The 23,171-nt window shown below is 41.7% G+C and overlaps 1 protein-coding gene across 1 annotated transcript; it reads left to right on the top strand.

The window, feature by feature from the left end:
• The first annotated feature begins 4,441 nt into the window (after positions 1 to 4,441).
• On the top strand, positions 4,442 to 17,058 carry enc1 (ectodermal-neural cortex 1). Its single transcript, XM_026173293.1, has 3 exons — positions 4,442 to 4,557; positions 9,686 to 11,501; positions 14,595 to 17,058. The coding sequence occupies exon 2, from the start codon at positions 9,692 to 9,694 to the stop codon at positions 11,465 to 11,467; it is 1,776 nt and encodes a 591-aa protein (XP_026029078.1). The 5' UTR covers positions 4,442 to 4,557; positions 9,686 to 9,691; the 3' UTR covers positions 11,468 to 11,501; positions 14,595 to 17,058.
• Positions 17,059 to 23,171: the final 6,113 nt, after the last annotated feature.

The following is a 23,171-nucleotide window of genomic DNA, read 5'->3' as shown; positions in this document are numbered from 1 at the left end:
AACTATTACAAAGTACGCAGAACAATCAGCATGAAGCTTGGTGAAAACATGATAGCTGTTTGTGTGATTATTCAGAAATGGAAGACATACAAAATGACAATGAATCACCTTTGGTGTGGAGCTCCATGCAAGATCTTGCTTCATGCGGTGAAGATCATCATGAGAAAGGTGGGGGATCAGCCCAAAATTACAAGGGAGGAGTTTGTTAATGATCTGAACAATCACAGAGAACACCATTGGTAACTCAGTAAGGACTGAATGGATGTAATCGATTGAAATCCTGCAGTGATCATATGGTCCCTGTACATGAAGACAGGTGTACAGGCCCATCTTAAGTTTGCCAATGATCATTAAATGATTCAGTGAAGGATTGTGAGGAAACGCTGTGGTCACTCGACCCGCCATTTTTAGAGGAAGAGAAATGCTGAGTATAATCTAAAGAACACCCTTCCCACAGTCAAGCATGGAGGTAGAAGCATCATGCTTTTGGGTTGTTTTTCTAATAAGGATACAGGATGACTTCACCATTCAGCCAGAACACTGAAGCTGGATCACGGATATGTCTTCCAGCACGACGGTGACCCAAAACATGTCATAAAATCAACAAAGGATCGGCTAAAGAAGAAGCACATTGATGTTATCAGTTTAGTTTCCAGAAGATTCTAGTTTATTCTGCCACAATAGGCAGGCCGTCATGGCAGCTGCGTTTTTAATAGTTTCTCTGCTTTTACTTTTGTATTGTGTAAGTCAAAAGCACACTACATTATTGTGACATCAGGTTTCTGACTTGGCCTTTTAACAATATTCCGTTTTTTTCTTTCTTTGACTTAAAAAGAAGGTTTTTTCACACTATGTTTTGGGATAGCACCTAAATGTACAGTATGCTTTGCATCACGAACCTACCTTTCTGTTTAAAAAGAAAGACACCAAACTTTGACCAGTATGTAAATTATACCTTATTATTCTATTATCTAGATTATGTGAATGTGTTTACAGCCTAAAGTGAAGTGTGTGAATTTACATACAACTTGCCATCGGGTATATTTGCTTACTCATTTCTAACTGACGTGCTTGGCCGCTAAAGTTAGTGCTAAACAAGAACAACAGGTTTTACTGTGTATCTTTGACAGCCCACATGACAGGGTAATCTAAAAAACCGTAACATAACTAGCTCTTTGCATGCTTATTCGTCCATTAATTACTTTTAAACACAAGAACCCCAAACTGAAAGAATAATATGCAGATTGGAGCATTTATTTAACTCACAAATGATAAAAATATAGGCAGACACTTTGGGTAAAACAGTATTTGCATTGTCATTTGGTCATTTTAACTCATCACTGATGCTTCCTTTCAACATCTACTAACCACAGTGTTATTCAGCTGTGTGAGGCCAATGTTTTTTTGTTTCTCATGTCATATAAAGTATTTTATGCCATTGGATTGATGGCTTTGCTCCTAAATATGGCACATCATTTTGTTATCTATATATGAATCGACAAATAACAGTATGATCCCTGCTTTAAAGAAATTGGTGTATAGTATTCAGAATACCATTTTACTACAATTAGAATAGACAAATAAATCTACCAAACACCACATGGACTTGATCAATACACTATGTAGTTGAATATCTACCACTTGTAACCACTTGTATAATGGCATACCAATAATTAGAGGTATGCCATCATACAACATAGCATACCACTTTATCTATCCATGAAGCCAGATAGGACACAACAATTAGTTAAACTGCAGTTGTCTTAAAGACATAAACACCATGGATGGCCTCTAATTTTCTGCTTCTAAATTCACATAAAACTGAGGTTATTGTACTCAGCCCTAAAAATTGTAGAAATATGGTATTTAACCGGATACTTATTCTGGATGGCATTACGGTGGCCTCCAGTAACACTGTGAGGAACCTTGGCGTCATTTTTGACCAGGACATGTTCTTTAATGGACATATTAAACAAATATGTGGTACTGCTTTTTTGTATTACCGTTATATCTTTGAAATTATGAATATCCCGTCTCAGGATGACGCTGAAAAACTAGTTCATGCATTTATTGCTTCTAGGCTGGACTATTGTAATTCATTATTATCAGGATGTCCGAAAAACTCCATGAAAAGCCTTCAGTTGATCCAAAATCAAGAGTACTGGCAGGGACTAGAAAGAGAAAGCATATTTTGCCTATATTGGCTTCCCTTCATTGGCTCCCTGTTAAATCCAGAATCAAATTCAAAATCCTGCTCCACATATAAAGTCTTGAATAATCAGGCCCCATCTTATCTGAATGACCTCATAGGGCTGTATCACCTCATTGGGGCACTTTGCTCTCAGACTGCAGGCTTACTTGTAGTTCCTAGAGTATTTAAAAGTAGAACGGGAGTCAGAGCCTTCAGCTTTCAGGGCTCTCTTCTGTGGAACCAGCTTCCAATTTTGTATTAGGGAGACAGACATCCTCTCTACTTTGAAAATGTTAGGGCAGGATCAGGTGAGCCTGAATCCTCCCATAGTTACGCTGCAATAGCTGCTGGGGGATTCCCATGATGCACCTTTTCCACTCACCATGTCTTTATACACCTCTCTGCATTGAATCATTAGTTATTATTAATCTCTCACAGCAAGAGGATTCTGTGTTGGAATCCGCTGGAGTACCAGGAGTTCTCTCCAGGTCCTCCAGTTTCCATCCATGCTAGCATATGTGTGCAGGGTGTACCCACCTTTCACTCTATGGCATCTGGGACAGGCTCCACCTTGAAGCTTCATGTAAAGTAGTATTACCTAATGGTGATTTGTTAGTGTATGTATTATCAACTTATAGAAAGTACAGTAAAGGGATATCACGTTAGCTTGGACCTCTGACCTCTTCTTCAAGGTCATATAAGGTCAAATTTTCATAAAAGTGTTGAGAATGAGCTGCTTAGTTAGGAATATACTGTAATATAAAGTTATTCAGTTATCCATTGTCTACTCCTATATAATGTTTGTATAATAAAGAAAACATATGTCATGCTACATTTACCTGATTTTTACTGCACTACAAACTTCTTACAAGTGAGCAAAGAAACAATACAAAAACCTGTTTGTCTGCTAGTCTGCTGTTGACAATAATTAATTATTTGACAATAATAATTATTGGCAAATATATTAAATTGTCATTATTTGGCGACAATTATGCTGCCAAATAAAGTAGCATCCTGCACATAACAGGCCTACTTGCATGACTTTGCCCACTAGGTGTCTCTCTTGCCATACACAAAGTCCATGTTAGAGCGCAAAGACGTTTCTCTTCAACACTTTTCAGAGTGTACTTCCCTGGTGAACAGTATGCTGCGTTATCCTCAGCATAAACCGATTGTTCGGTTTTCATCAACAGTCGATGGGAAAGGGAACTGGGCGTGAGTTCTCAACAGCTCTGTGGCCACCACACTACACATCAAAAACAAACAAACCAAACAGCAACATCACAGCCTCGAGGATCCTCTGAAGAGTTTAGTCACAGCCAAATGCACCGTCAACGAGCACCGCAGATGTGACTCACACAAGATGCTCACAGATAAAATTGGACTTCCCGTTCCCAGCTCTCCCCCCTTTTACTAAAAACCACAGAGACCTTTGTAATCCTATAGGACCTGACACTGGCTCAATGTGACTCAGTCAGACTTTGTGGCATTTCCTATATGTTATTGTTTCACAATGTCTTGGAGTGGCTGTTTAAAGTCTTGAGTCCACAAAGCACAACACCGGAACAATACCTTTAATTTTCTCTTGACTCTTCTGTCACAATGCTGGGTGGATCCTGTTTGGTCTTCTGAGGAACCACTAAACCATTACGTGGACTGCTGCGACGCAGATCCTGCACACTGTATCAGAATTTTACTAAAGCATTTGCCTTTCAAACCAAGTTAAGCACCGCTCCTATCCACGCAGCCTGCTTAGTAGTTACTTTGTAGAAAGATTTAGAAACATATATATATATATATACAGATACGTTAATCATATTAATGATTACGTTAATCATGCATTAGACTCCTCTAATGCATACTTTATTAAGAGTCTGAACGGTCAGAAAGTCCTTAAAAAAGAAAAAAGAAAACTTTAACTGAACTCATCTTTAGCGATTACTTGGTCATTATCTTACACAGTGGGATGGTATGGTACATGTTCTCTTTCCTTCGCTCGGTTTCGGACACACCCACTTGTTTCAGTGAGAGAGAAGTGGGAGCGCAGGAGAAGGAGGAGGACACATAGGATTCAGTCACACAGCAGCAGCAGCTTTAGAGGAGCTCATCCAAACATCTCCGCTCATCCTTCACATCACAGCTACCATCTATTGATACCCGGCTGCCCAGAGGTCCATTGAAGCCTCGGTAAACTACCTGTAACTCACAATCGGCGTGGATCTCGACTTAGTATTCCGTGACCTTTCGGATATAAATCCCACGGAGTTGCACTCCCCGAGCGTAAGGCTTGCATCGTGGCTCTTGTAGAAGTGGCATGTTCGAGGGAAACTCCGGGCACAATTGAACTCCTGCTTTCACCCAAAGAGGTAAAACAAAACAAAGCATAATAATAATACTGATTATAATAATGATGATACTAATAATGCTAAACCACCTCACTGCATCATGTTAAAGCGTGTGGCTCGATTGTTACATAGTAACTACGAATGCATCCCCCTTCTGCTCCAGGATGGAGCATTAGGAAGCGCAACAATGTTTACATTCGCTGATCACGTTCAGGTTCATTTTATTGATTTATTGATTTATCGATAGCTGATCTCCCCTCGGTCGTCTGCGTTCATGTCCTCAGCTGTTTCCTTGCACATTCGTGCATGCTGGGGATGTTTTGCTTGTTTAAAATGCGACGTCAGGTGTGACACGCTCTTCTCGACGTTACAAAGCCATGATTTTAATTTATTTAATTAGGTTTTTTTTGTTTGTTTTTTCAATTGTACGGCGTTTGTTTGTGCATTTAGACTTGAGATCGTACATTTCGATCTTCAACACTGAAGAAGCAGGCGAACACATCTATAGCTCGTTGCTCTTTCCTCTTGTTTTGCATCTTGCTTCAATTACCGCCCCCACTCACCGAGTGGCAGATGTACAGAACGAGGTCCACATAAGCTCCGGTGTTTACTTTTGAAGTGACTCCCCTCCCATCCCTCTTCCTGAGTCCATGGTTGACTGTGAACACCTGGCAATGATTTTTAAACAGGCTGTAGTCAGCCAGGCCCTGGCTCGAGTCCAGTGGCTGCATGTGCATGTCCTTTAACTGTGTGCTTTCTGAGTGAGGCGTGTAGTGTGGGCTTTCTGGGCTGTGTGCTCGGTGTGTGGATCTGATTTCTGTGAGGGGTGGGATGAGGAAGACATCTCTCCCTCTCTCAGCCACTGAGCCAACCACACATCTTGGCACTGCTGGCATTTCTTCCTGTCTGGACCCTTTGGTGTACTGACTGTGGTATTATAATAGAGGGAAGTCCTCCAGAGCAGCGTGGAAACCTCAATGCTGATAAGCTGTCACAAATTATTATTTTAGTCTAGTTGTTTGTATTAACTTGTGCAACAGAGATATTTGCTTTATTATACCACAAGCTGTCACATATTGTAATGGTCATCAAAGGGTTTGTGTTTGAAATTAGGCTGCATTATCTGCACATTTGCGGTAAATTGGGCACCACCTTTGCAACTGTGAGTCTTTCTCTCCACTGTCCTTAAAAATAAACTATAAAAATGACCACTTTGTAAAAGAAATAGAAATATTAATGGCACAGCAGAACTTCTCAGTACTCACAGCAATGTCTTTTGTTCTTTCTGACCAACAGTACAAAACCTTCAGGAATCTTCTCACCAATTTGGTTTGAATGGAGGCAGGGCGGGGACTTAAACTACTTGAGGTTGAACCTCTTTGTAGGTTATGTTAATAAAGTTTCATTAACCTAAAAATCTTTGCTACTTTGCTTTGTCATGAAGCTATGAATAAGTAGGAGGAAGAATGTTGCGCAAAGAAAAAAGAGTCAGAAACATCAGATAATCAGATAAATTATGGTATGAAAAACTTGAGTCACCAAAGAGGGAAGTGCATGTTTCCCAACATTTTATGTAAATGTTGTCATTTGCTTATTATTATTATTATTATTTTTACTTTGAAATTGATTATATTTTCCTATATTCTCATGGAAAATGATTGCGTCTGCAGATGTGAAGATGTGTCCAGGAGTTTGTTCTCATTTAGAGCAGGAGTAAGACAGCCTGCATTAGTTCATAGCCGAAAAGGGTTTGTCAGTTTAATCCTAGCTTTGAAATAGTTTTCCTTTTGTAACTTCCATGTAATTTACAGTTTCCAGACAGCTGTTAGGAATTTTTACAGACTTGTCACACTCGTGATGTTTGAATGCGCTCTGTGCCTGTGCCCTGTGGATGATGAGATTAAGCAAATTTAAACAGTGATACGAGTTATCTAATTTCCTCTGTAATCAGTGCTTAAGATCAAAACAAGAGAAACGTGCTTATGTTTCAGAGGTTAGTCTAAGTTTAAGCTTATAATCAGGAAGCAAATCCAACACTTTTAAGCGTAAGTGCAGTCTTCAATTATTCTTTCTCGTTGCATTGTCTAAGATTTGTATAAAACTTTTTTTGTTTTGTTTTATTTATTTCTATTTTGAATCTAGCCGTGCTTGTATATGTCACAAACGGGTTTCGGGACCAGCTGCTTGAGCTGGTAATCCAGGCTTTACCCTTTAATATGCAAATAGTTGAGGCATGTGGTTTACTGATCTTTTCATTGTTCACCTTTCCCGCACTCCCCAGTATGCGGGCGTGAGTGAGCACTTTCGTTTGACAACAGGGAAAATGAAGATTGTGCAAACAGATCACCTTTGGTAATTGTGCTGGCCACCAGTGTTGTTTGGAGGAATGAGTGCATTGCAGTGAGATTAAATGGAAAAGCTGTGTTATGCTTTGCTATTTTATTGCCACTAAATGATTTGTTTGGCAAAAGAACAGAGACGGTTAGCAGCTCAGCTAAGTGTCTATCATTTACTGGTAGACTATAATTAGCTTGTAATCATTTTGCTACCTAGTATGAAGCTAAATTATTGGACTAACTGAAGTGTTTATCTGCCAGCTCCAGTGCCTGAGAGTACCAATGGTTCTATTTATTAATATGCCAATGATTAACAAGTGTGAAACCTCTTCATTTTAGCGCCTGACTTATAAGGATCACATATTTAAATCGAGTCACTTACAACCTCCAGTTAGAAACCCTGAGCTGCAATGTGTCCGTGTGTGTGTGTAGCATGTGACGTGTGCAAGGAGATTAGGTGAGGATGTTCTCCTTACAGATGAGCCAGAGGCCAGGAGTTGACAGGTTGCCAGTTTTGTCACTGCAGGAATGCAGTAAATCCTGTTCAACCGGTGGCGGTTGGTTTTGGGTTTCATTAACTTGTGATAAATAAGATTCTTCCTCTTTATACAAAGACGTGGAATGGCTGTCCTTTGAGCTGTGCGCTGACATCCCTGTGCGAACATGTTCAAAGGGACAAAGCCCAGAATCATTAGGATTCATCCTCTGAGCACCCTGAATGCCAAAAAAATAAAATCAAAATTCATAGCTGTTCATTCAGTATGCATTGAGATATTAAGCCCAAGGTATGAGTGCCACTGCTCACCAGAAATCCCCACTGGACTTGCATTTATACCTGCAGGGATTGGGCTTGATTTCCTATTCATGAGACTGCATTCTGAGGATTTTGGAACAGATGATGCAACTTAGCGAAAATGGAAACTGTCCTTAGCTCTCTGTAGCTTTCTGTTTTTTGAAGAGGAGTCATTTATGACAGCAAGGAACTTTTGAACTCTTTCACTCTTGAAGTGAAAATCCTATCATTCGAACATCAAATGCTCGCCACCTCAGAATCAGAATCAGAATACTTTATTGATCCCTGGGGGAAATTATTTTTTGTTACAGTGCTCCATTTTAAACCAACATTAAGACAAGACAGACAATACGCTAACTAAGAATAGTACAATATATACATATATATACATACATACATAAGTCACTTATAAATAAATATTTGGAAAAGAAACATGTGTAGTTGTAGCAGCAAACAGTGTGTTAAGTGGATGCGTTGTACAGGGAGATGGCCAAAGGCAGGAATGATTTCCTGTGTCGTTCAGTGGTGCTTTTCGGTAATCTCAGTCTCTCACTGAACGAGCTCCTGTGACTGACCAACATGTCATGGAGTGGGTGGGAGGTGTTATCCAACATTGTCTTTATCTTGGACAGCATCCGCCTCTCCGACACCACCTTGAGGGAGGTGTTTTACAAACCTGTAGGTTTGTAAAACATTTGCTTGCTGACAGAGCTTGACCCCTTTCAGCTACAATAGATTTCACTTCAGGAGAGCCTTTGAAATGCAGAAAAGTGTGTATATATATATATATATATATATATATATATATATATATATATATATATATATATATGACTTCCTTTAAGCGTTGAACCTCCATAGAAATTCAGTTTTTATTAAACGTCTACATCTGTTTTATACCTAGCATATAAATGGAAGTCTGTTCCTTCTTCTGAAGCATTTTATTGATGTTTTTTTTTTTCTTATTGAGCCATCAGAACTTTTTAATCATTATAATTTACAGCAGCTGTCAGGTTGTGGAGCTATTTGCAGTCAAGAATGAAATTACAAAACCATTAGAAACAAGCCCAGTCCTGTTTTTGTACTAAAACCTACCCTTACTACTAGGATTAACCAGCCTTCTATCAAATTCTATCAAGACCGATAGACTTAGGGGCAGGCTGACAACTTAAAATGTCTGTCAGCTGTGGATTTACTGGGTCAGACAGAGACTTGGTCCCTCTGTAAATAGAGTGCAGAAGGCACTAGACATGTCTAGAAATTGGTTGGAATAAAAGCGAGCTGTGAGCGAGCACAGGGCGAAGACAGTGAAGATGGGAGCTGTGATTTTCTGGAAGGAGAGTGCATTTCTCAGAGGCTTAAAAGAGCCCCACTGTCTCTTTCTTTTTCCCTTTTCATGAAGAATCCTCTGCAAAGGGAAACTTCATTGTTAATCGTGGCATCTCTGAAAGAGGAGGATTAGCATTGCTCAGAGCTGCAAGGCCTTGCAGTCTCTGCAAGAACACAATTGTTATCTACTCGACCTTCAGAACCCTCAGGTTTATGCTGTTTTGTAATTTGTAATCACTTGATCTCTTTCTGAATATCTTGATCTCTTGGGAATGATTGAGATTCCTCCTCCAAAAATACATTTTACGTTTTTGTTTTTTTATCTCATTGTAGATATCAGTGCCCAACAATGTAATATATCAGCATCAACATCACCACATAGTGCATCCACTGTATTCACTTCACTAAACCTACATTTTTATGACTAATTGTACAGGACAAACAGTTTGTTTGCACTGTAAAGCTCCTGATTAATAGCTACTACATGCCCCATTTTTCAACATAAATTGCATCTAGCTTTAAATTTTAGTGGATGTGTTTAAAAGGTTAAGATACACCATATTACAGACTATTTGAAGACGGAAGATACACGTTGTGGGAAATGTTGAATTGGTGAATAATAATTATGTGTAGTGGGCCTCAAATGTGCAGTGCATTGATGAGAGATTTTTCTTTATCTCTTTCATTTTAGGATTCAATGAAAATGTCCGTGTGCGTCCATGAGAACCGAAAATCGCGAGCCAGCACCGGCTCCATGAACATCTACCTTTTTCACAAGTCCTCCTATGCCGACAGCGTCCTTATGCACCTCAACTCGCTGCGGCAGCAAAGGCTTTTCACCGACGTCTTGCTCCATGCTGGCAGCCGCTCCTTTCCCTGCCACCGCGCAGTGCTGGCTGCCTGCAGTCGCTACTTTGAGGCCATGTTCAGCGGTGGCCTGAGGGAAAGTCAGGCCAGTGAGGTTGACTTCCATGATTCGATCCACCCGGAGGTTTTGGAGCTCCTGCTGGATTACGCTTATTCATCACGGGTGGTCATCAATGAGGAGAATGCAGAGTCGTTGTTGGAGGCTGGGGACATGTTGGAATTTCAGGACATCCGGGATGCCTGCGCAGAATTCTTAGAGAGAAACCTTCACCCATCCAACTGCCTTGGCATGCTTCTGTTGTCAGATGCCCATCAGTGTACCAAGCTGTCAGAGCTCTCCTGGGGCATGTGCCTCAGCAACTTTCCTGCTATTTGCAAGACGGAGGACTTCCTCCAACTGCCCAAAGATATGGTGGTGCAGCTTTTATCACATGAGGAGCTAGAGACAGAAGACGAGAGACTGGTTTACGAAGCTGCTCTTAACTGGATCAACTACGACTTGGAAAGGAGGCACTGCCATCTCCCGGAGCTCCTGAGAACGGTTCGCCTTGCGCTATTGCCTGCCATCTTTTTAATGGAGAACGTCTCTACCGAAGAGCTAATTAACTCCCAGGCCAAGAGCAAGGAGCTGGTGGATGAAGCTATTCGCTGTAAGCTGAAAATCCTACAGAACGATGGCGTTGTTAACAGCCCATGTGCTCGACCCAGAAAAACCAGCCATGCCCTGTTTCTTCTGGGTGGCCAGACTTTCATGTGTGACAAGTTGTACCTTGTGGACCAGAAAGCCAAAGAGATCATCCCAAAGGCTGACATCCCCAGTCCACGGAAGGAGTTTAGTGCCTGTGCAATTGGATGTAAGGTGTACATCACTGGTGGCAGAGGCTCAGAAAATGGCGTGTCCAAAGATGTTTGGGTCTATGACACTGTCCACGAGGAATGGTCAAAGGCGGCACCCATGCTGATTGCCAGGTTCGGCCACGGGTCTGCAGAGCTGAAACACTGTCTCTACGTCGTAGGTGGTCACACCGCAGCGACAGGCTGCCTTCCAGCTTCTCCATCAGTGTCTCTCAAACAGGTGGAGCAGTTTGACCCCGTGGCAAACAAGTGGACAATGGTAGCTCCTCTGAGAGAGGGTGTGAGCAACGCAGCAGTAGTTAGCGTCAAACTCAAACTCTTTGCTTTCGGAGGAACCAGCGTCACCCACGACAAGCTGCCCAAGGTGCAGTGCTACGATCCGCAGGAGAACCGATGGACCGTGCCTGCATCCTGCCCTCAGCCATGGCGCTACACAGCCGCCGCTGTCCTGGGAAACCAGATCTTCGTCATGGGCGGAGACACAGAGTTCTCAGCATGCTCAGCATACAAGTTCAGCAGCGAGAGCTACCAGTGGACAAAAGTGGGTGATGTGACTGCCAAGAGGATGAGCTGCCAGGCTGTGGCATCAGGGAACAAACTCTATGTGGTGGGTGGGTACTTTGGCACACAGAGGTGTAAAACTCTGGACTGCTATGACCCCACACTGGATGCATGGAACAGCATAACTACAGTGCCATACTCACTCATTCCTACTGCTTTTGTCAGCACCTGGAAACATCTACCTGCTTGAGTTCAGAACCCTCTACATGCACCCTTTCCATTAGGTAAGATCGTGCTCCTGATGCCTTTGATTTTACGTGCCTTGTGGAGTACTGGTATTATGCGATATATGAGAACAGTTGTATGAAGCAGGTTTTTTTTGTTTCAGTTGGAGCTGTAAAAAAATCCAATAAATTGCCTGAAGTAACTGGAAATTTAACTAGAAATACGAAAAAAAAAAAAACCCACCTCAGCAGTACACTTCCCTTCTGTTTGAGACTAGCACCTCGAGGCTATGTTAGCCACTGCTATAAGACACCTGACTCTTTGACAGCTCTGTCAGCATTCGTGTTTGATCTAGGGCAGTCCAAGAGTCGGGTTTTCCCAAGGGAAATCATACAATTTGATCCTTTTTTAAGAACCCTCTATCACAAATCTGACAGTGCTACACTAGAGCGATTCTTTGAAGCAACCTTTGAAGGGTTTGACAGTTTTTGGTAGTATAAACACTCAGTATTGAATTGCATTATTAATGTTTTACCCCCGTATAGATGTATGTCTATGTGAATTGCATTTAGAGTTTGAAGTATCATGATTTTAAAGTTAAAAAGAATTCAGGCCTGTAACATGATGCAATTTTTCACTCTGTTAGGCTTTTAGATTTTCACAATAAGAGTTATACTGGCACGATAAGTGGAGTGGAGGGCAGACCAGTGGGGGATTGATAGGGCTTGTGTGCTTTAGTTAAGTGAGTTATGCGGCTGCGGGGATGGGCCGAAGGACAGAGAGGGTAATTGAAAGAGAATAGGATACTTTTATTGCTCCTGTGGGGGAAATCTCTCTAAGAGGGAAAAAGGGGTCTGCCAATTAGACAAGCTCCACACCAGCAGGCTGCAACACCCCAGCGCGGATAATCCACTCTCAGTTGCCTTCCTTTGATGAGGTTATGGTCTTTACACTGGGTGAGAGGGAGGTGGCCGGCGACTCACGCAGTGTCGGAAACCATTCATCATCAGCTACAAGATGAGGCGACTGCGAGAAGTGGCAGCGAGGGACATGAGGAGGCGTTGTAAAGCTAGACGGCGTGAGACCTACCCCTCAGCCCACTCAAACACACACCATCCTTCATAGTAGTGGCCTCGCTCTGAAAATTTACGGTCTCTTCCGGTTCCGTCTGTGCCTTCCTGGTCTTATTTTTAACTACGGTCTCCGGCTCTGATGGTAAATAGGCTGGACGTATGTGGAGCATGGGTAGTGAGCTGGCAAACCTGATCTTTCTGCGCACTGCAGGCTGGAGGGTCATGATCACATCACATCAGACAATCACTGCAACCTACTCCGATGCCCACGCACACATAGCCTTGCAGACAGTCTTTCATTTTTCTCTATTTTTTTCTGAAATGGCTAGCAGGTATGAATGCAAAGTACTGACACACACAAACGGTGTCCCACTTGATAATCCCAGGAAACTGCTCGGAGTGGCATCACTGCTATAAGGCTGTGATGTTCCTCTTCTTTACTGGATGAAATATTTTGCATTGTTTCTTTTTTTGTGTGTGACTTGTCTCTGAAAGAGAGACTGAAGGCCTGAACTATCTGTAAGCCAGCGCAATAAAATGCTCAGTGAAGTGAATAATCCTGCCACTAATTTAATAGAGAATTTGTTTTTTTTCTGTGTCTGCCTGTCATGGCAACTGACAGTCTACTCAATGAACGCGGTGAAAAGATGAAATGTGGAGGAATGGAAAAGAAGGCTGACTGTTTAGGAATAAAAGGAGAATGAAGGATGTTAGACCTCACAGGAGGAGATTGTAGCTGTGAGGGGAAAAAACGAAGTTTGCAGTCTTTTTCTCCCAGGGGAAAATTCCTAACTCCTCTTTGAGTTCTCCTTTTTTATTTTCTCAGAAAGCTGTTAGCAGGGGGAAATGGTTGAAGAATTACCACCAAAATGCCTAATGTGAGGCATAACAGAATCATTTTAGGCCTCAGTCTTTGTATGGGTGAAGCGAATATAATGGTTGATGGCTTTTGTTAGCATCAGATGAAGCCACGCTAGCTTTTTCTCAATTTTCCACAGTTAGCTGCTAAGCTAAACTAAGATAAGATAAGCTAAGCTAATAATCCCATCTTTTAGAACATGTCAGAGTAATCAGGCTTCAAACAACAAACTATTGACATAAAAGTAAACAAATGGAGATCACACAGTATCCACTGCTTTAAATACTCTAGCAAATCTGTGTTAATCTCTGGACTAAAACAAAACTCAGGACTCCAGTTTTCAGACTACTAATAATTTTGAACAGAAATCCAGTACTTAAATAGGTTTCTGGATCTGAAGGTACACAACAGCACTACCCATACGGGGAGAGTGTAACACAGACATATACTCATATGCACTTCACTCATCTCTTTTCACTCTCTATGTGTTTATGCACTACTTTGCATTTAGTCACGAGTTATTATTATTAGTTTCTTCCTGTTAAAAGGGGGAGTTTTTCCTTCCCACTGTTGCCAAGTGCTTGCTCATAGAGGGTTGTCTGACTGTTGTGGTTTTCTCTGTATTATTGTAGTGTCTTTACCTTACAGTATATAGCACCTCGAGATGACTATTGTTGTGGTTTGGCGCAATGTATAAACAAAATGGAATTTAATTAAACTGAATATACTGCTAACAGAAGGAAACTTGTAACCAACATGTGAGGCACGCTCACCCAAATGACACCAAACACTACACTTCTCTCACTGTGGTTCCCAGCAATACATTCACTGAGTTTGAATTAGATTCACTGATTCTGCAGTAAAACACAACCTGTGGACTGTTCATACTCCTAAATTGTTGTTTAGATCATGTGCATCACTCATGTCTGTCATGATTATTAAGTGAATTAAACACAATCCAATACTGCTCATGTAAAGACAAATACACGTCTCCAAAAAGCTGACTCAACAGCAGGGATACAGTCCACTAGGCAGGAGTTTGGTTTTATTTTGTGCACCCTGACTCTTTAGACAGAAAAAAAATCTTTTATTCCTAATCCATCTTCTGTACTGTTTTGATTAATTAAAAGGTCACCTTTAAACTGTTTAGCACTGTTTGCTTTCAGGCATTTTCACCTTATTAGCCTGCCTAATGAGTCTTTCTTTTCTCTCTCCCTTAGATTTCCCTGTTTTGCATCATCTACTGGTCTCCCAACTGTGAAGAAGCACACATTCTTTTTCTCCAAAAGAGACACTGAGCAGTGATGTACAGACGCCCGCATTCATTTTGATGTTGCAAAGAGGCAAAAAAAGAAAGAAGAAAAAAAATCAGAGGCATGGACAGATGGACGCTTTCACTAGAACGATGCCATCTCTCGTTTTGTGAGATGGAAGCTGAGGCGTACAGTAAAAAGAAGTTCACGCAAACAAACCAAACAAACTGCTGCTTGGCACAAACTCCCACTCTGCGTGGGGCATTTTACACTTGTGCTTTCATGCTGCCACTGGCGTGCTGAAAACATATCACACTACCTGCATTTCTTTCCCCCCGTTCAGTCATGAAATGCTTGTTAGGACTTTATTGTTGTTTTTAAATATTAAGAGAAAAAGAAGAAAAAAATGTATAGCATGACAGATGCCCTGTTTAGATTGCTGGAGGTGGAACACGAGGATAGGTTAAAGTTTGACTGAACATAGATGATTTATAAAAGGCAGAATGAAGGAGCAAACACCCCCTCAGTCCTCTAATAAGCTCTTCCGTTTGTATCTTCTTTTGCGTCGTTTCAAGCTTGTGCGTCTAACAGCTGTGACACAGAAACAAACCAGGCAGTGACAGGGCACTGCCTGGTTTGTGAGGTTTTGATGGCCAACACAAGCTGAGTTGGAAGAGGTTGGAGGGGTAGATCTGTGCATGGCCAAGGAGTGGGATGGGGTGAAGGTGCCTTGAGGTCATGACCTTACATGTTTGCATGTGACGCTCGCTGAACCAACCCACTGTACACAGGGCTGGGCGGATTTCGGCAGGCTCGGAAGGAACGCCGTAACACTTCATGCTGTAAAAGACTGGCTTTGCTTCTGACAAACGCAGCGGCTCGCTCGCCTGAGTCGTAGCTGAACCCTTTTTTGAGCATGTTTGTGGTGATTCGCTAAGAAAACAAACAAAAGATAACAAAAAAACTGGCATGGACTCTCGTCACCTTAAACGCAAACTGAGAAGTTATCAGTTTCTTCTTAAACTTGCTGCAATGTAGTCTTAATTTATATGGCAATGAATACTCTTGTTATGTTAAGATGTTTTAATCGTATTTATTTTCTTCTCTGCCTGTGTTCATTATGTGAATGTATGTTTGGGTTATGTTGTGCATGGCCGGTTGTTGTGTTTTAATTTCATCGCAGTTGGGGCGGGCGGCTGTATTTTGGACAGTCCAGTTTTTTGCGTGAGGTACTTGGTTCTTTTAAGAGAAACCTCTCCCAGGGTTTCATGGATGCAAGAGGCAGAATTACTCACACTACGGATAATGTAAAGCAGTCATTAGCAAGACTATAGAGTCCCTTACACTATAGAAGACTGAACGGCTTTGAAAGAAATGTTGTTTTAATTCTCTTTAAGCTCTAATCTGGGTCCAAACTTGCCTTAAATCAGCCTAAATAGGAGACCAAATGAAGTGGGTTAGATGAACCATAAAACAGAAAAGGCTGGCAGATCGGTGCAGTATATGACCCAGTACCAACAAGGGAGAGTAACCCTGACATGGCTAAGATTGTGACAGCTGGACGACTGTCACATGTGCTAACTTGGCTTCTCGTGAGTCTTTGTAATCATTAGGTTAAGAACTCCAGTAAGCTGTGCATTGTTAAGGGCAGACACCACAGTGCTTTTCACCATAGTGTCATTCATACACATTAAAAAAAAGAAGAAAAAAAAAAAGAGGTATCCGAAGACCAAAACATGTGTCATTAAACACTTTCATATGAAACACTTGGCAACATTAATCAGCGTTTTTCATCTGTGTGTCTGTCTGTGTGACCTGAACATTGGCGTTTTACATTTGAATATTAATGGTATCATTGAATTTCAATGTAAGAGGTAATGTTTTGGTGGAATATGTATGTAATTTTTTTAAAACTTCTATGTGCACTCAAATTAAATCAACAGGGGATTAACAGCCCAGTAAATTCTGCTTCAGCGCCCCAAGCCACCCAAAAGTTCCCTTTTATTGTCAATTTCAGGACAAACCATTGTGGCTCCATAAGTTTGACCTCATCCAACCACGGAACACGGAGCCTCCGGCCCCGCCAATCAGACGGGAGTACTTCTTTCCCTGTAGAACACAAGTTTCCCTGGCAACAAGAGAGTAATGAATGCCCCTTCAATTTGCACCTAATTGCTGAGTGGCATTTCCCATTTCAGCTCTTTGCCCTCCTTTATCCTCTTGTTTTATCTGGAAATCCAGCCGGCTCAGAATCGGATGCAGTATCTTGCTTTCATGTGTTGATGTAAATTAAGCCACCGTCGGTGTGCATCGGTTCCTTTCGTCATGTAAGAGTTTTAATTTCTATTTTTATGGCATTATTTTGTACATGTGATTTTTTTCACAATGTGAAATTCATGGCTAAATAAACATGAGAGTTTTTTCCTCTTGACTGTAAAGTGTTGTGTCTTTCTTCTCAGTGCCAAAAACCATTTGTCCATTGGCTTGTTTTAACGCGGTGGTGGTGTGTATTTTAAAGGGCGCAAGGCAGCTTCAGCACAGCATAGGAGACTTTCTGCACTGCTGCATGTTTCACATATTTCGGCAGCTTTGGGGTGAACGCAGCAGCCAGAGCGTCCTGAGGTATTTAAGGCAGTATATCATGCGTACGGCTTTTGTTCTGTGGAGGAGGGACTGAAATCATCTTATCTGTGCCCCTGGCTTCTGAGCTTCCTGCACAAGAACAGCCAGATACTTTCCCTTTCTCTGTCAAGTCACCTTGGCAACAGCAACCTTTTTTTTTCCCTGCCAACTGTGGGGGCTGGAAGACATCATGAAATCTTAAAAAGCACCTCCCCAGCCCTGACTCCCCCTCTCACTTTTTACACCCCCTCCCCCTCCTCTATCTTCCAATGAAATGCATTGCAAAGCAGCACGCTAGTAGTGAAGTCCTTGCTGCTTTAGGACGTCCCCAGGTTTTAACAAGTAACAAGTTTTAACATCCCATCAGCCCGCGACCGCCACCGGCTGAGTTCCTCCAGCTCCAGCTCTGCTGACTCTGTTTACATTCTTCGCCCTGACACAACTCCTGACCGGTGACATGTGGTTGAGAAACACCAGTTCTACTGGATCCCCGACCCTCATGCAAGCAAAAACACGCTGGAGGGGAGGGGATGGTGGCTTGAGAAATAAACAAGTGTTTTTTCTGACTGTGTCAGCATGTGCTGAGATGTTGTGAAAAAACAAAAAAAGCTGTGAAAAATCGTACCGGCACCATTTTCACTTTTCTTACAAGAATGTTTTTCTCAAGCACTCTGAGATCCGGGGGAAAAAACCAACATCAAGCTGACACTGAAGGTTAAATGCGAGGGCTTTGTGTGTGGGAGGCCCCTCTGTGCCTCAACAGTCCCTTCATTAATCAAGACAGGAAGTTGGGCTTCCTGTCCGCCAGGATGTCGGCCTTACCCCCACCTCCCTGCGCCTCCCAGACCATACCGAGGGTGGCTCGACCCTTTAACACTGTGAATCCTTTGGGTGCTGTAAGCTTATGCAGAACTTGGCTTGAACACACTAAAAGTCTAGGATTTTGTGTGGGCAGTCTGTATGTGTGGCCGAGTGTGATAAAAACAATGTACCTACATGTCACCGTCGCCTGGCAACGCAGGCATTAGGCTTGACTCAGTAATGTGCACACACGCACACGCGCACACAGACAAAAACATTTCAGATGTTTTTCCAGTAAAATATAAAAACTGCACATTTGTTGTGTCTTTACCACCACTCTGTGTTTTGTAAATGTCAGCAGATGATCTGGAACATGAATGAAAGATGAATGAAAAAGTATCAAAGGTCTTATTGATTTATTTATACAAATTTTGAGATGGGGCACAAAAATGTTCCTGAACAATTAAATATAATTACGTGGCTATATGGTATCATTATATTTTATTCATCTTGCATTAGAAGGCCAAAACAAACAGTGCATATGTCTCAGTGCTGGTTTGTCTGGGGTACTGAACTCCAAGATCTTTGGTTCCTATAGAAAATACAAATACATATACAGATATTTAGTTTCATTTTATTTGTAGATTCTTCCATTTCTCAAAACTGATGGGCACTGTAGTTTTTAACTTTACTGCTACTCAAGCATGAGTCAGAGTGCATTTTATGTCGGTGACTTTTTACAGTTGTTTACGAGTACACATGTGATGCACTGATGAGTACTTCCAGCATTGGCACTGTGTATGTGAGATGGCCCCAGAATGAGGGCGAACATTTGGCAAATGATGTTTTTAATTGCCTTTGGAAACAATAAAGCTCCATGGTACAAAGAAATTACAGCATACAATATCAGATTAGTACTATGCTCACAGTAGGGGGAAGGCTTCTGAGAGTTAAATGTGCATATTCTCTTCAACCTAAAGCCATAAATTCAATATCAGGATGACATGCCACAGAGCGGCAGTGTCAGACATGAGGCCTAGGGGGCCAGTATCGACCCGGCAAAGACTCAATTAGCCCAGTGGATGGCTTTGGAAAATAGGAAGGATTTCTATACTACATGAAAGCAATAAATTGATCTAAAATTTATTATTAGCACAGAGGAAGCATACTAAAAAAGAGGACGTTTTCTGTAAATTAACGAAACCCTAATATTTGTTTGATTTTATAACTACAGGACACTCTGTGCTACCAGAACTTTGTGTGCAATTTTACACACATTATCATGTCATTTCACTGGTCAAGCCCACAGTACATTTGCATAATGACTGAAACCAGCCCACTGAAGGAGCAATGGGCTGGGAGGTCAGTTCCTTAATCTTAATTATGCAAATTCTCATGACCATTGATCAACACCACTGACCAAAATCCACTGATCAAAGCCCCCCCCAAGGATCGGGTCCCCTGACACAAACAGAGTAACGTAGTGTTTGCTGTCAAGTGCCAGGAGGATTGCCAGGATTTATACATCGGGGAAACCAAACAACCTCTGGCGAAGCGGATGGAACAACACAGAAGAGCCACCTCATCAGGCCAGGACTCTGCAGTCTATTTACACCTACAGGCCAGTGGATACTCTTTCAAGGATGAGGATGTGCACATCTTGGACATGGAGGAATGCTGGTTTGAGCGCGGAGTCAAGGAGGTCATTTATGTGAAAAGGGAAAGACCATCAATGAATCGAGGAGGGGGCCTAAGGGTACATCTTTCGCCATCTTACAATGCTGTGATTGCAGCCATTGCCCAACTCTCTGTGAATGGTACTCATGGCCATTGATCAGTGGGTTTTAGTCAGTGGTTGCTGATCAATGGTCATGAGAATTTGCATAATTAAGATTAAGGAACTGACCTCCCAGCCCATTGTTCCTTCACTGGGCTGGTTTCAGCCATTATGCAAATGTACTGTTTATAAGATTGGGGAAACCTGCAGTCAGCTGAGACTGAAGAAGTCACTTGGATGAGTGACGAAACGTTTCTCCCACAAAACGCTACGTCCAGATGAACAGAATCAACTTTTGGAGACAGCTGTGCAGAGGTTCAGGTACATGGACACAAAGCTGGAAGCTTCTTTGGTTTTGCCCAACCACGAAATTTTCATGCCATTCAGGGTGGAGCTGGTTCAAACCACCCCAGACAGACACTGTGATCATGCCAGGAATGTTTTCGAAATGAGAGAGCCTTCCACTGGGCTGTGCTCGCTCTGACCTATGAGTTACATCAGCATTCAGGCAGGCAGCTGAAAACCAATCTGCCTCAGGCAAGGGTACTGTGTCAGGGGCCAGTGTGCCACTGTCACATGTCCCAAAATGAAGCTTATAGCAGAAAAAAAATCCACATGATAAAGTTAATCTTTCACTTAAAAATTTAAAAAGTTTTCAAAGTACTCTCTAAAATAACTTCATAGCACAAGTACACCAGGTTTCCCTTTGAAATATTATATTACATTTTCTAGATTGCTTGAAAATGCAATGGTGACATTGAAATGTTTTGGTATTTCTTTTGAACCTTGTTGTTTTCTGTGTCCTTCAGTGAAGTTTAATTTACTTTCAAAAGCCCTTCAGCATATGCTGCTTATCTAGACCACAAAGCAGACTCAGGAGATAACATAACGGGCAGGAAAAAAAGAAAAATGATAAACTGCTAAAGAAAAGGCCATGCAAGGCTCAGGTCACAGAAGACTTTCAAAACCTTCCTCTAACCTTTATCAAGGCTTCCTTTTAACTGCAGACAGGAATGTCTGCAGAGATGTTCTATGGTTTTGGCTTATTGCTGTTTGTCTCTACCAATTTAAATTTCCATTACATGTTTGTTTTTGCTTCTTTCTTTTTTTTAAACGAGTTTATTCCAGTTCATTTAAAACACCTTTGTTCATTTTATTTATCCTCCACAGCACGGCTCTTGCATTGTTGTGAGAAAGCTGAATGAAAATGGATGGGCAGAAAATAAGTCTGAGGAAGTCTCTCCTGATCCACAATGACTCTGTTTCTTATTCTTTTATTTATCTTTGCCCTGTGCTTTTGTCTCTTGCTTGTGTCATTAATGTAGCCTCCCCCAAGGATAATCCTACTGACCCTGTCCTTCAAATTTTGTGGGTATCCCTGGAAAGACATCCTGCTGATTATGGTGCTTTGCAGCCACAAGCTAATTTACTGCTTTACATCACCTGAAGTGAGATGAGGACATTAAGAAAAGTGCTTTAATTAAAAGAACACAAGGGAGCTACTAATGCATGACTGACCTTGGTTTTGTTCACCTCTCAGTCCAAGTGCAAATTTAGACAGCAAACTTAGTTTGTTAAAGTTTTGCTTCATAAAAAAAGAAGGGAAGGTGCCTGTTGTTGTTGTGCCTGTCGATAAACACGTGAGGTGAGCACCATGACTCACAGGAAGAAGAAGTTGTTGTTAATGACTTGTTCAATAAAGTAGTGTTCAGCAAGAGCTTTCCTGCTCCTGGTTTTGTTTGATTTTGGAAGACTTTAGAACTAGGTTACTATTAAATGTGTTAATTAGTGGGCTTCAGAGGTGCTGTCTGTGTTTTTATTTTATTTTATTTTATTTTATGGACAGAGGCAGGCTAGCATTTTCATCTTGTTTTCTATCTTTTTGCTAAGTTCAGTTACTGACTACCAGCTAGCTTATCTTATCTTAGCACAGCACAACACAGCACAGCGCAGCACATCCATTCATCCATTCATCCATTCATCCATCCATTGTCTTAGCCCCAGAAATGGTTAATGGATTGTCACTTATATATATGAGGACTCAAAGCATGTTCTTCACATAAGTGTGCACCTTGACTAGTAGTCGCACTTACACTCTGATGGCTGCATCTGCAGAAACTCGTCCCAAACTGGTTGAGGATGGAACCATTGGTAGAGACAGTGAGCCCCACCTTCCTATAGTGTCTCTCCGTGTAAAAACTGACACAGACAGCCACTCGCCCACCACATTTGCGCCTGTAGCCATTTCAGAATCAACAATTAGTTCCGATACCTGACTTGAAGGATGCCCCATTTATACACTGATTTATACACAATACACACAATTATTAATCAGGTTTATGGTTATGCCTGGTTTATAGTTTTGCCTACACATTCATATGACTTTCAGTGGTTTTAAATCCCTACTGTTGGCTGCTTAGTGAAAATGCACATAACTTACACCGAGTCTTTAGACAAATTGTTACGGCTGGTACGTTGAATGACAATGTTAACATATAGCAGGTTTAATATTTCCAGTCATTTGACCATAAATCACTGGACAAAAAATAAGAATTCACCTGGAGGGGGCATACACTCAATAAGATAAATGTCAACCTCGTGGTGCTGCAAAGGGAAAGGTCAGGGGATCCATTCATCCATTTTTTTAACCGCTTATCCAATTTCGGGGTCATGAGGTGTCAGTTGCCGGAGCTTATTTGAATGCAAAAGGCTGGACATGAAAGGGCCAGCACAGAGAGAACAACGACCGCACGCTCACCCATCCACACCTACAGCCTATTAGAATCACTTATTAACTTAACATGCACATCTTTGAACTGTGGAGGGAAAGGCCAAACCTTCTGTTCTGTGACACGACAATGCTAAGCAGTCCTTTTGGATCCCCTAAATGGCACATATACATTTTGATTCAGGAGTTGCTAGGGTTTTTTAGTGTGGACACACCACCTAATCAATATTTGGCACGGTCTTAACAGGACCTATCCTCCGTACAATATCATTTTCCAGTCCAAGACTTCCACCAGCTAACATTCCTGCACGTGATGAAATAAAATCACCTTTTCTAGACTTTCCAAATGTTATTGGATCGAGTGGTTTGTGATGCTACACAAGATTCATCATTGCACAGCTGCTGCTGTTCCAATGACTGTGTATGGGAGAAAATGCCTTCTGGGACAGAGCACATGTATCATGTGTAATGACACACTCACTTGCATCTCCCATAGGAGCTTGAGAACAACTGAGCAACCAATCTACGGGAATCTTATCTGAATTGTCACTGAGACACCATACCTCTTGACAGAAGCACCCGTGACCCTTCTTAAATTCTCCTCTGCTGGATTTTA

The sequence above is a fragment of the Astatotilapia calliptera genome, chromosome 7, assembly GCF_900246225.1.
Source record: "Astatotilapia calliptera chromosome 7, fAstCal1.2, whole genome shotgun sequence".
Taxonomy (NCBI): domain Eukaryota; kingdom Metazoa; phylum Chordata; class Actinopteri; order Cichliformes; family Cichlidae; genus Astatotilapia; species Astatotilapia calliptera.
This window is presented reverse-complemented; position numbering and strand designations above follow the sequence as displayed.

Coding starts and splice junctions, on each gene's coding strand:
- enc1 (XM_026173293.1), top strand. CDS start 9,692: ATGAAAATGTCCGTGTGCGTCCATGAGAACCGAAAATCGCGAGCCAGC.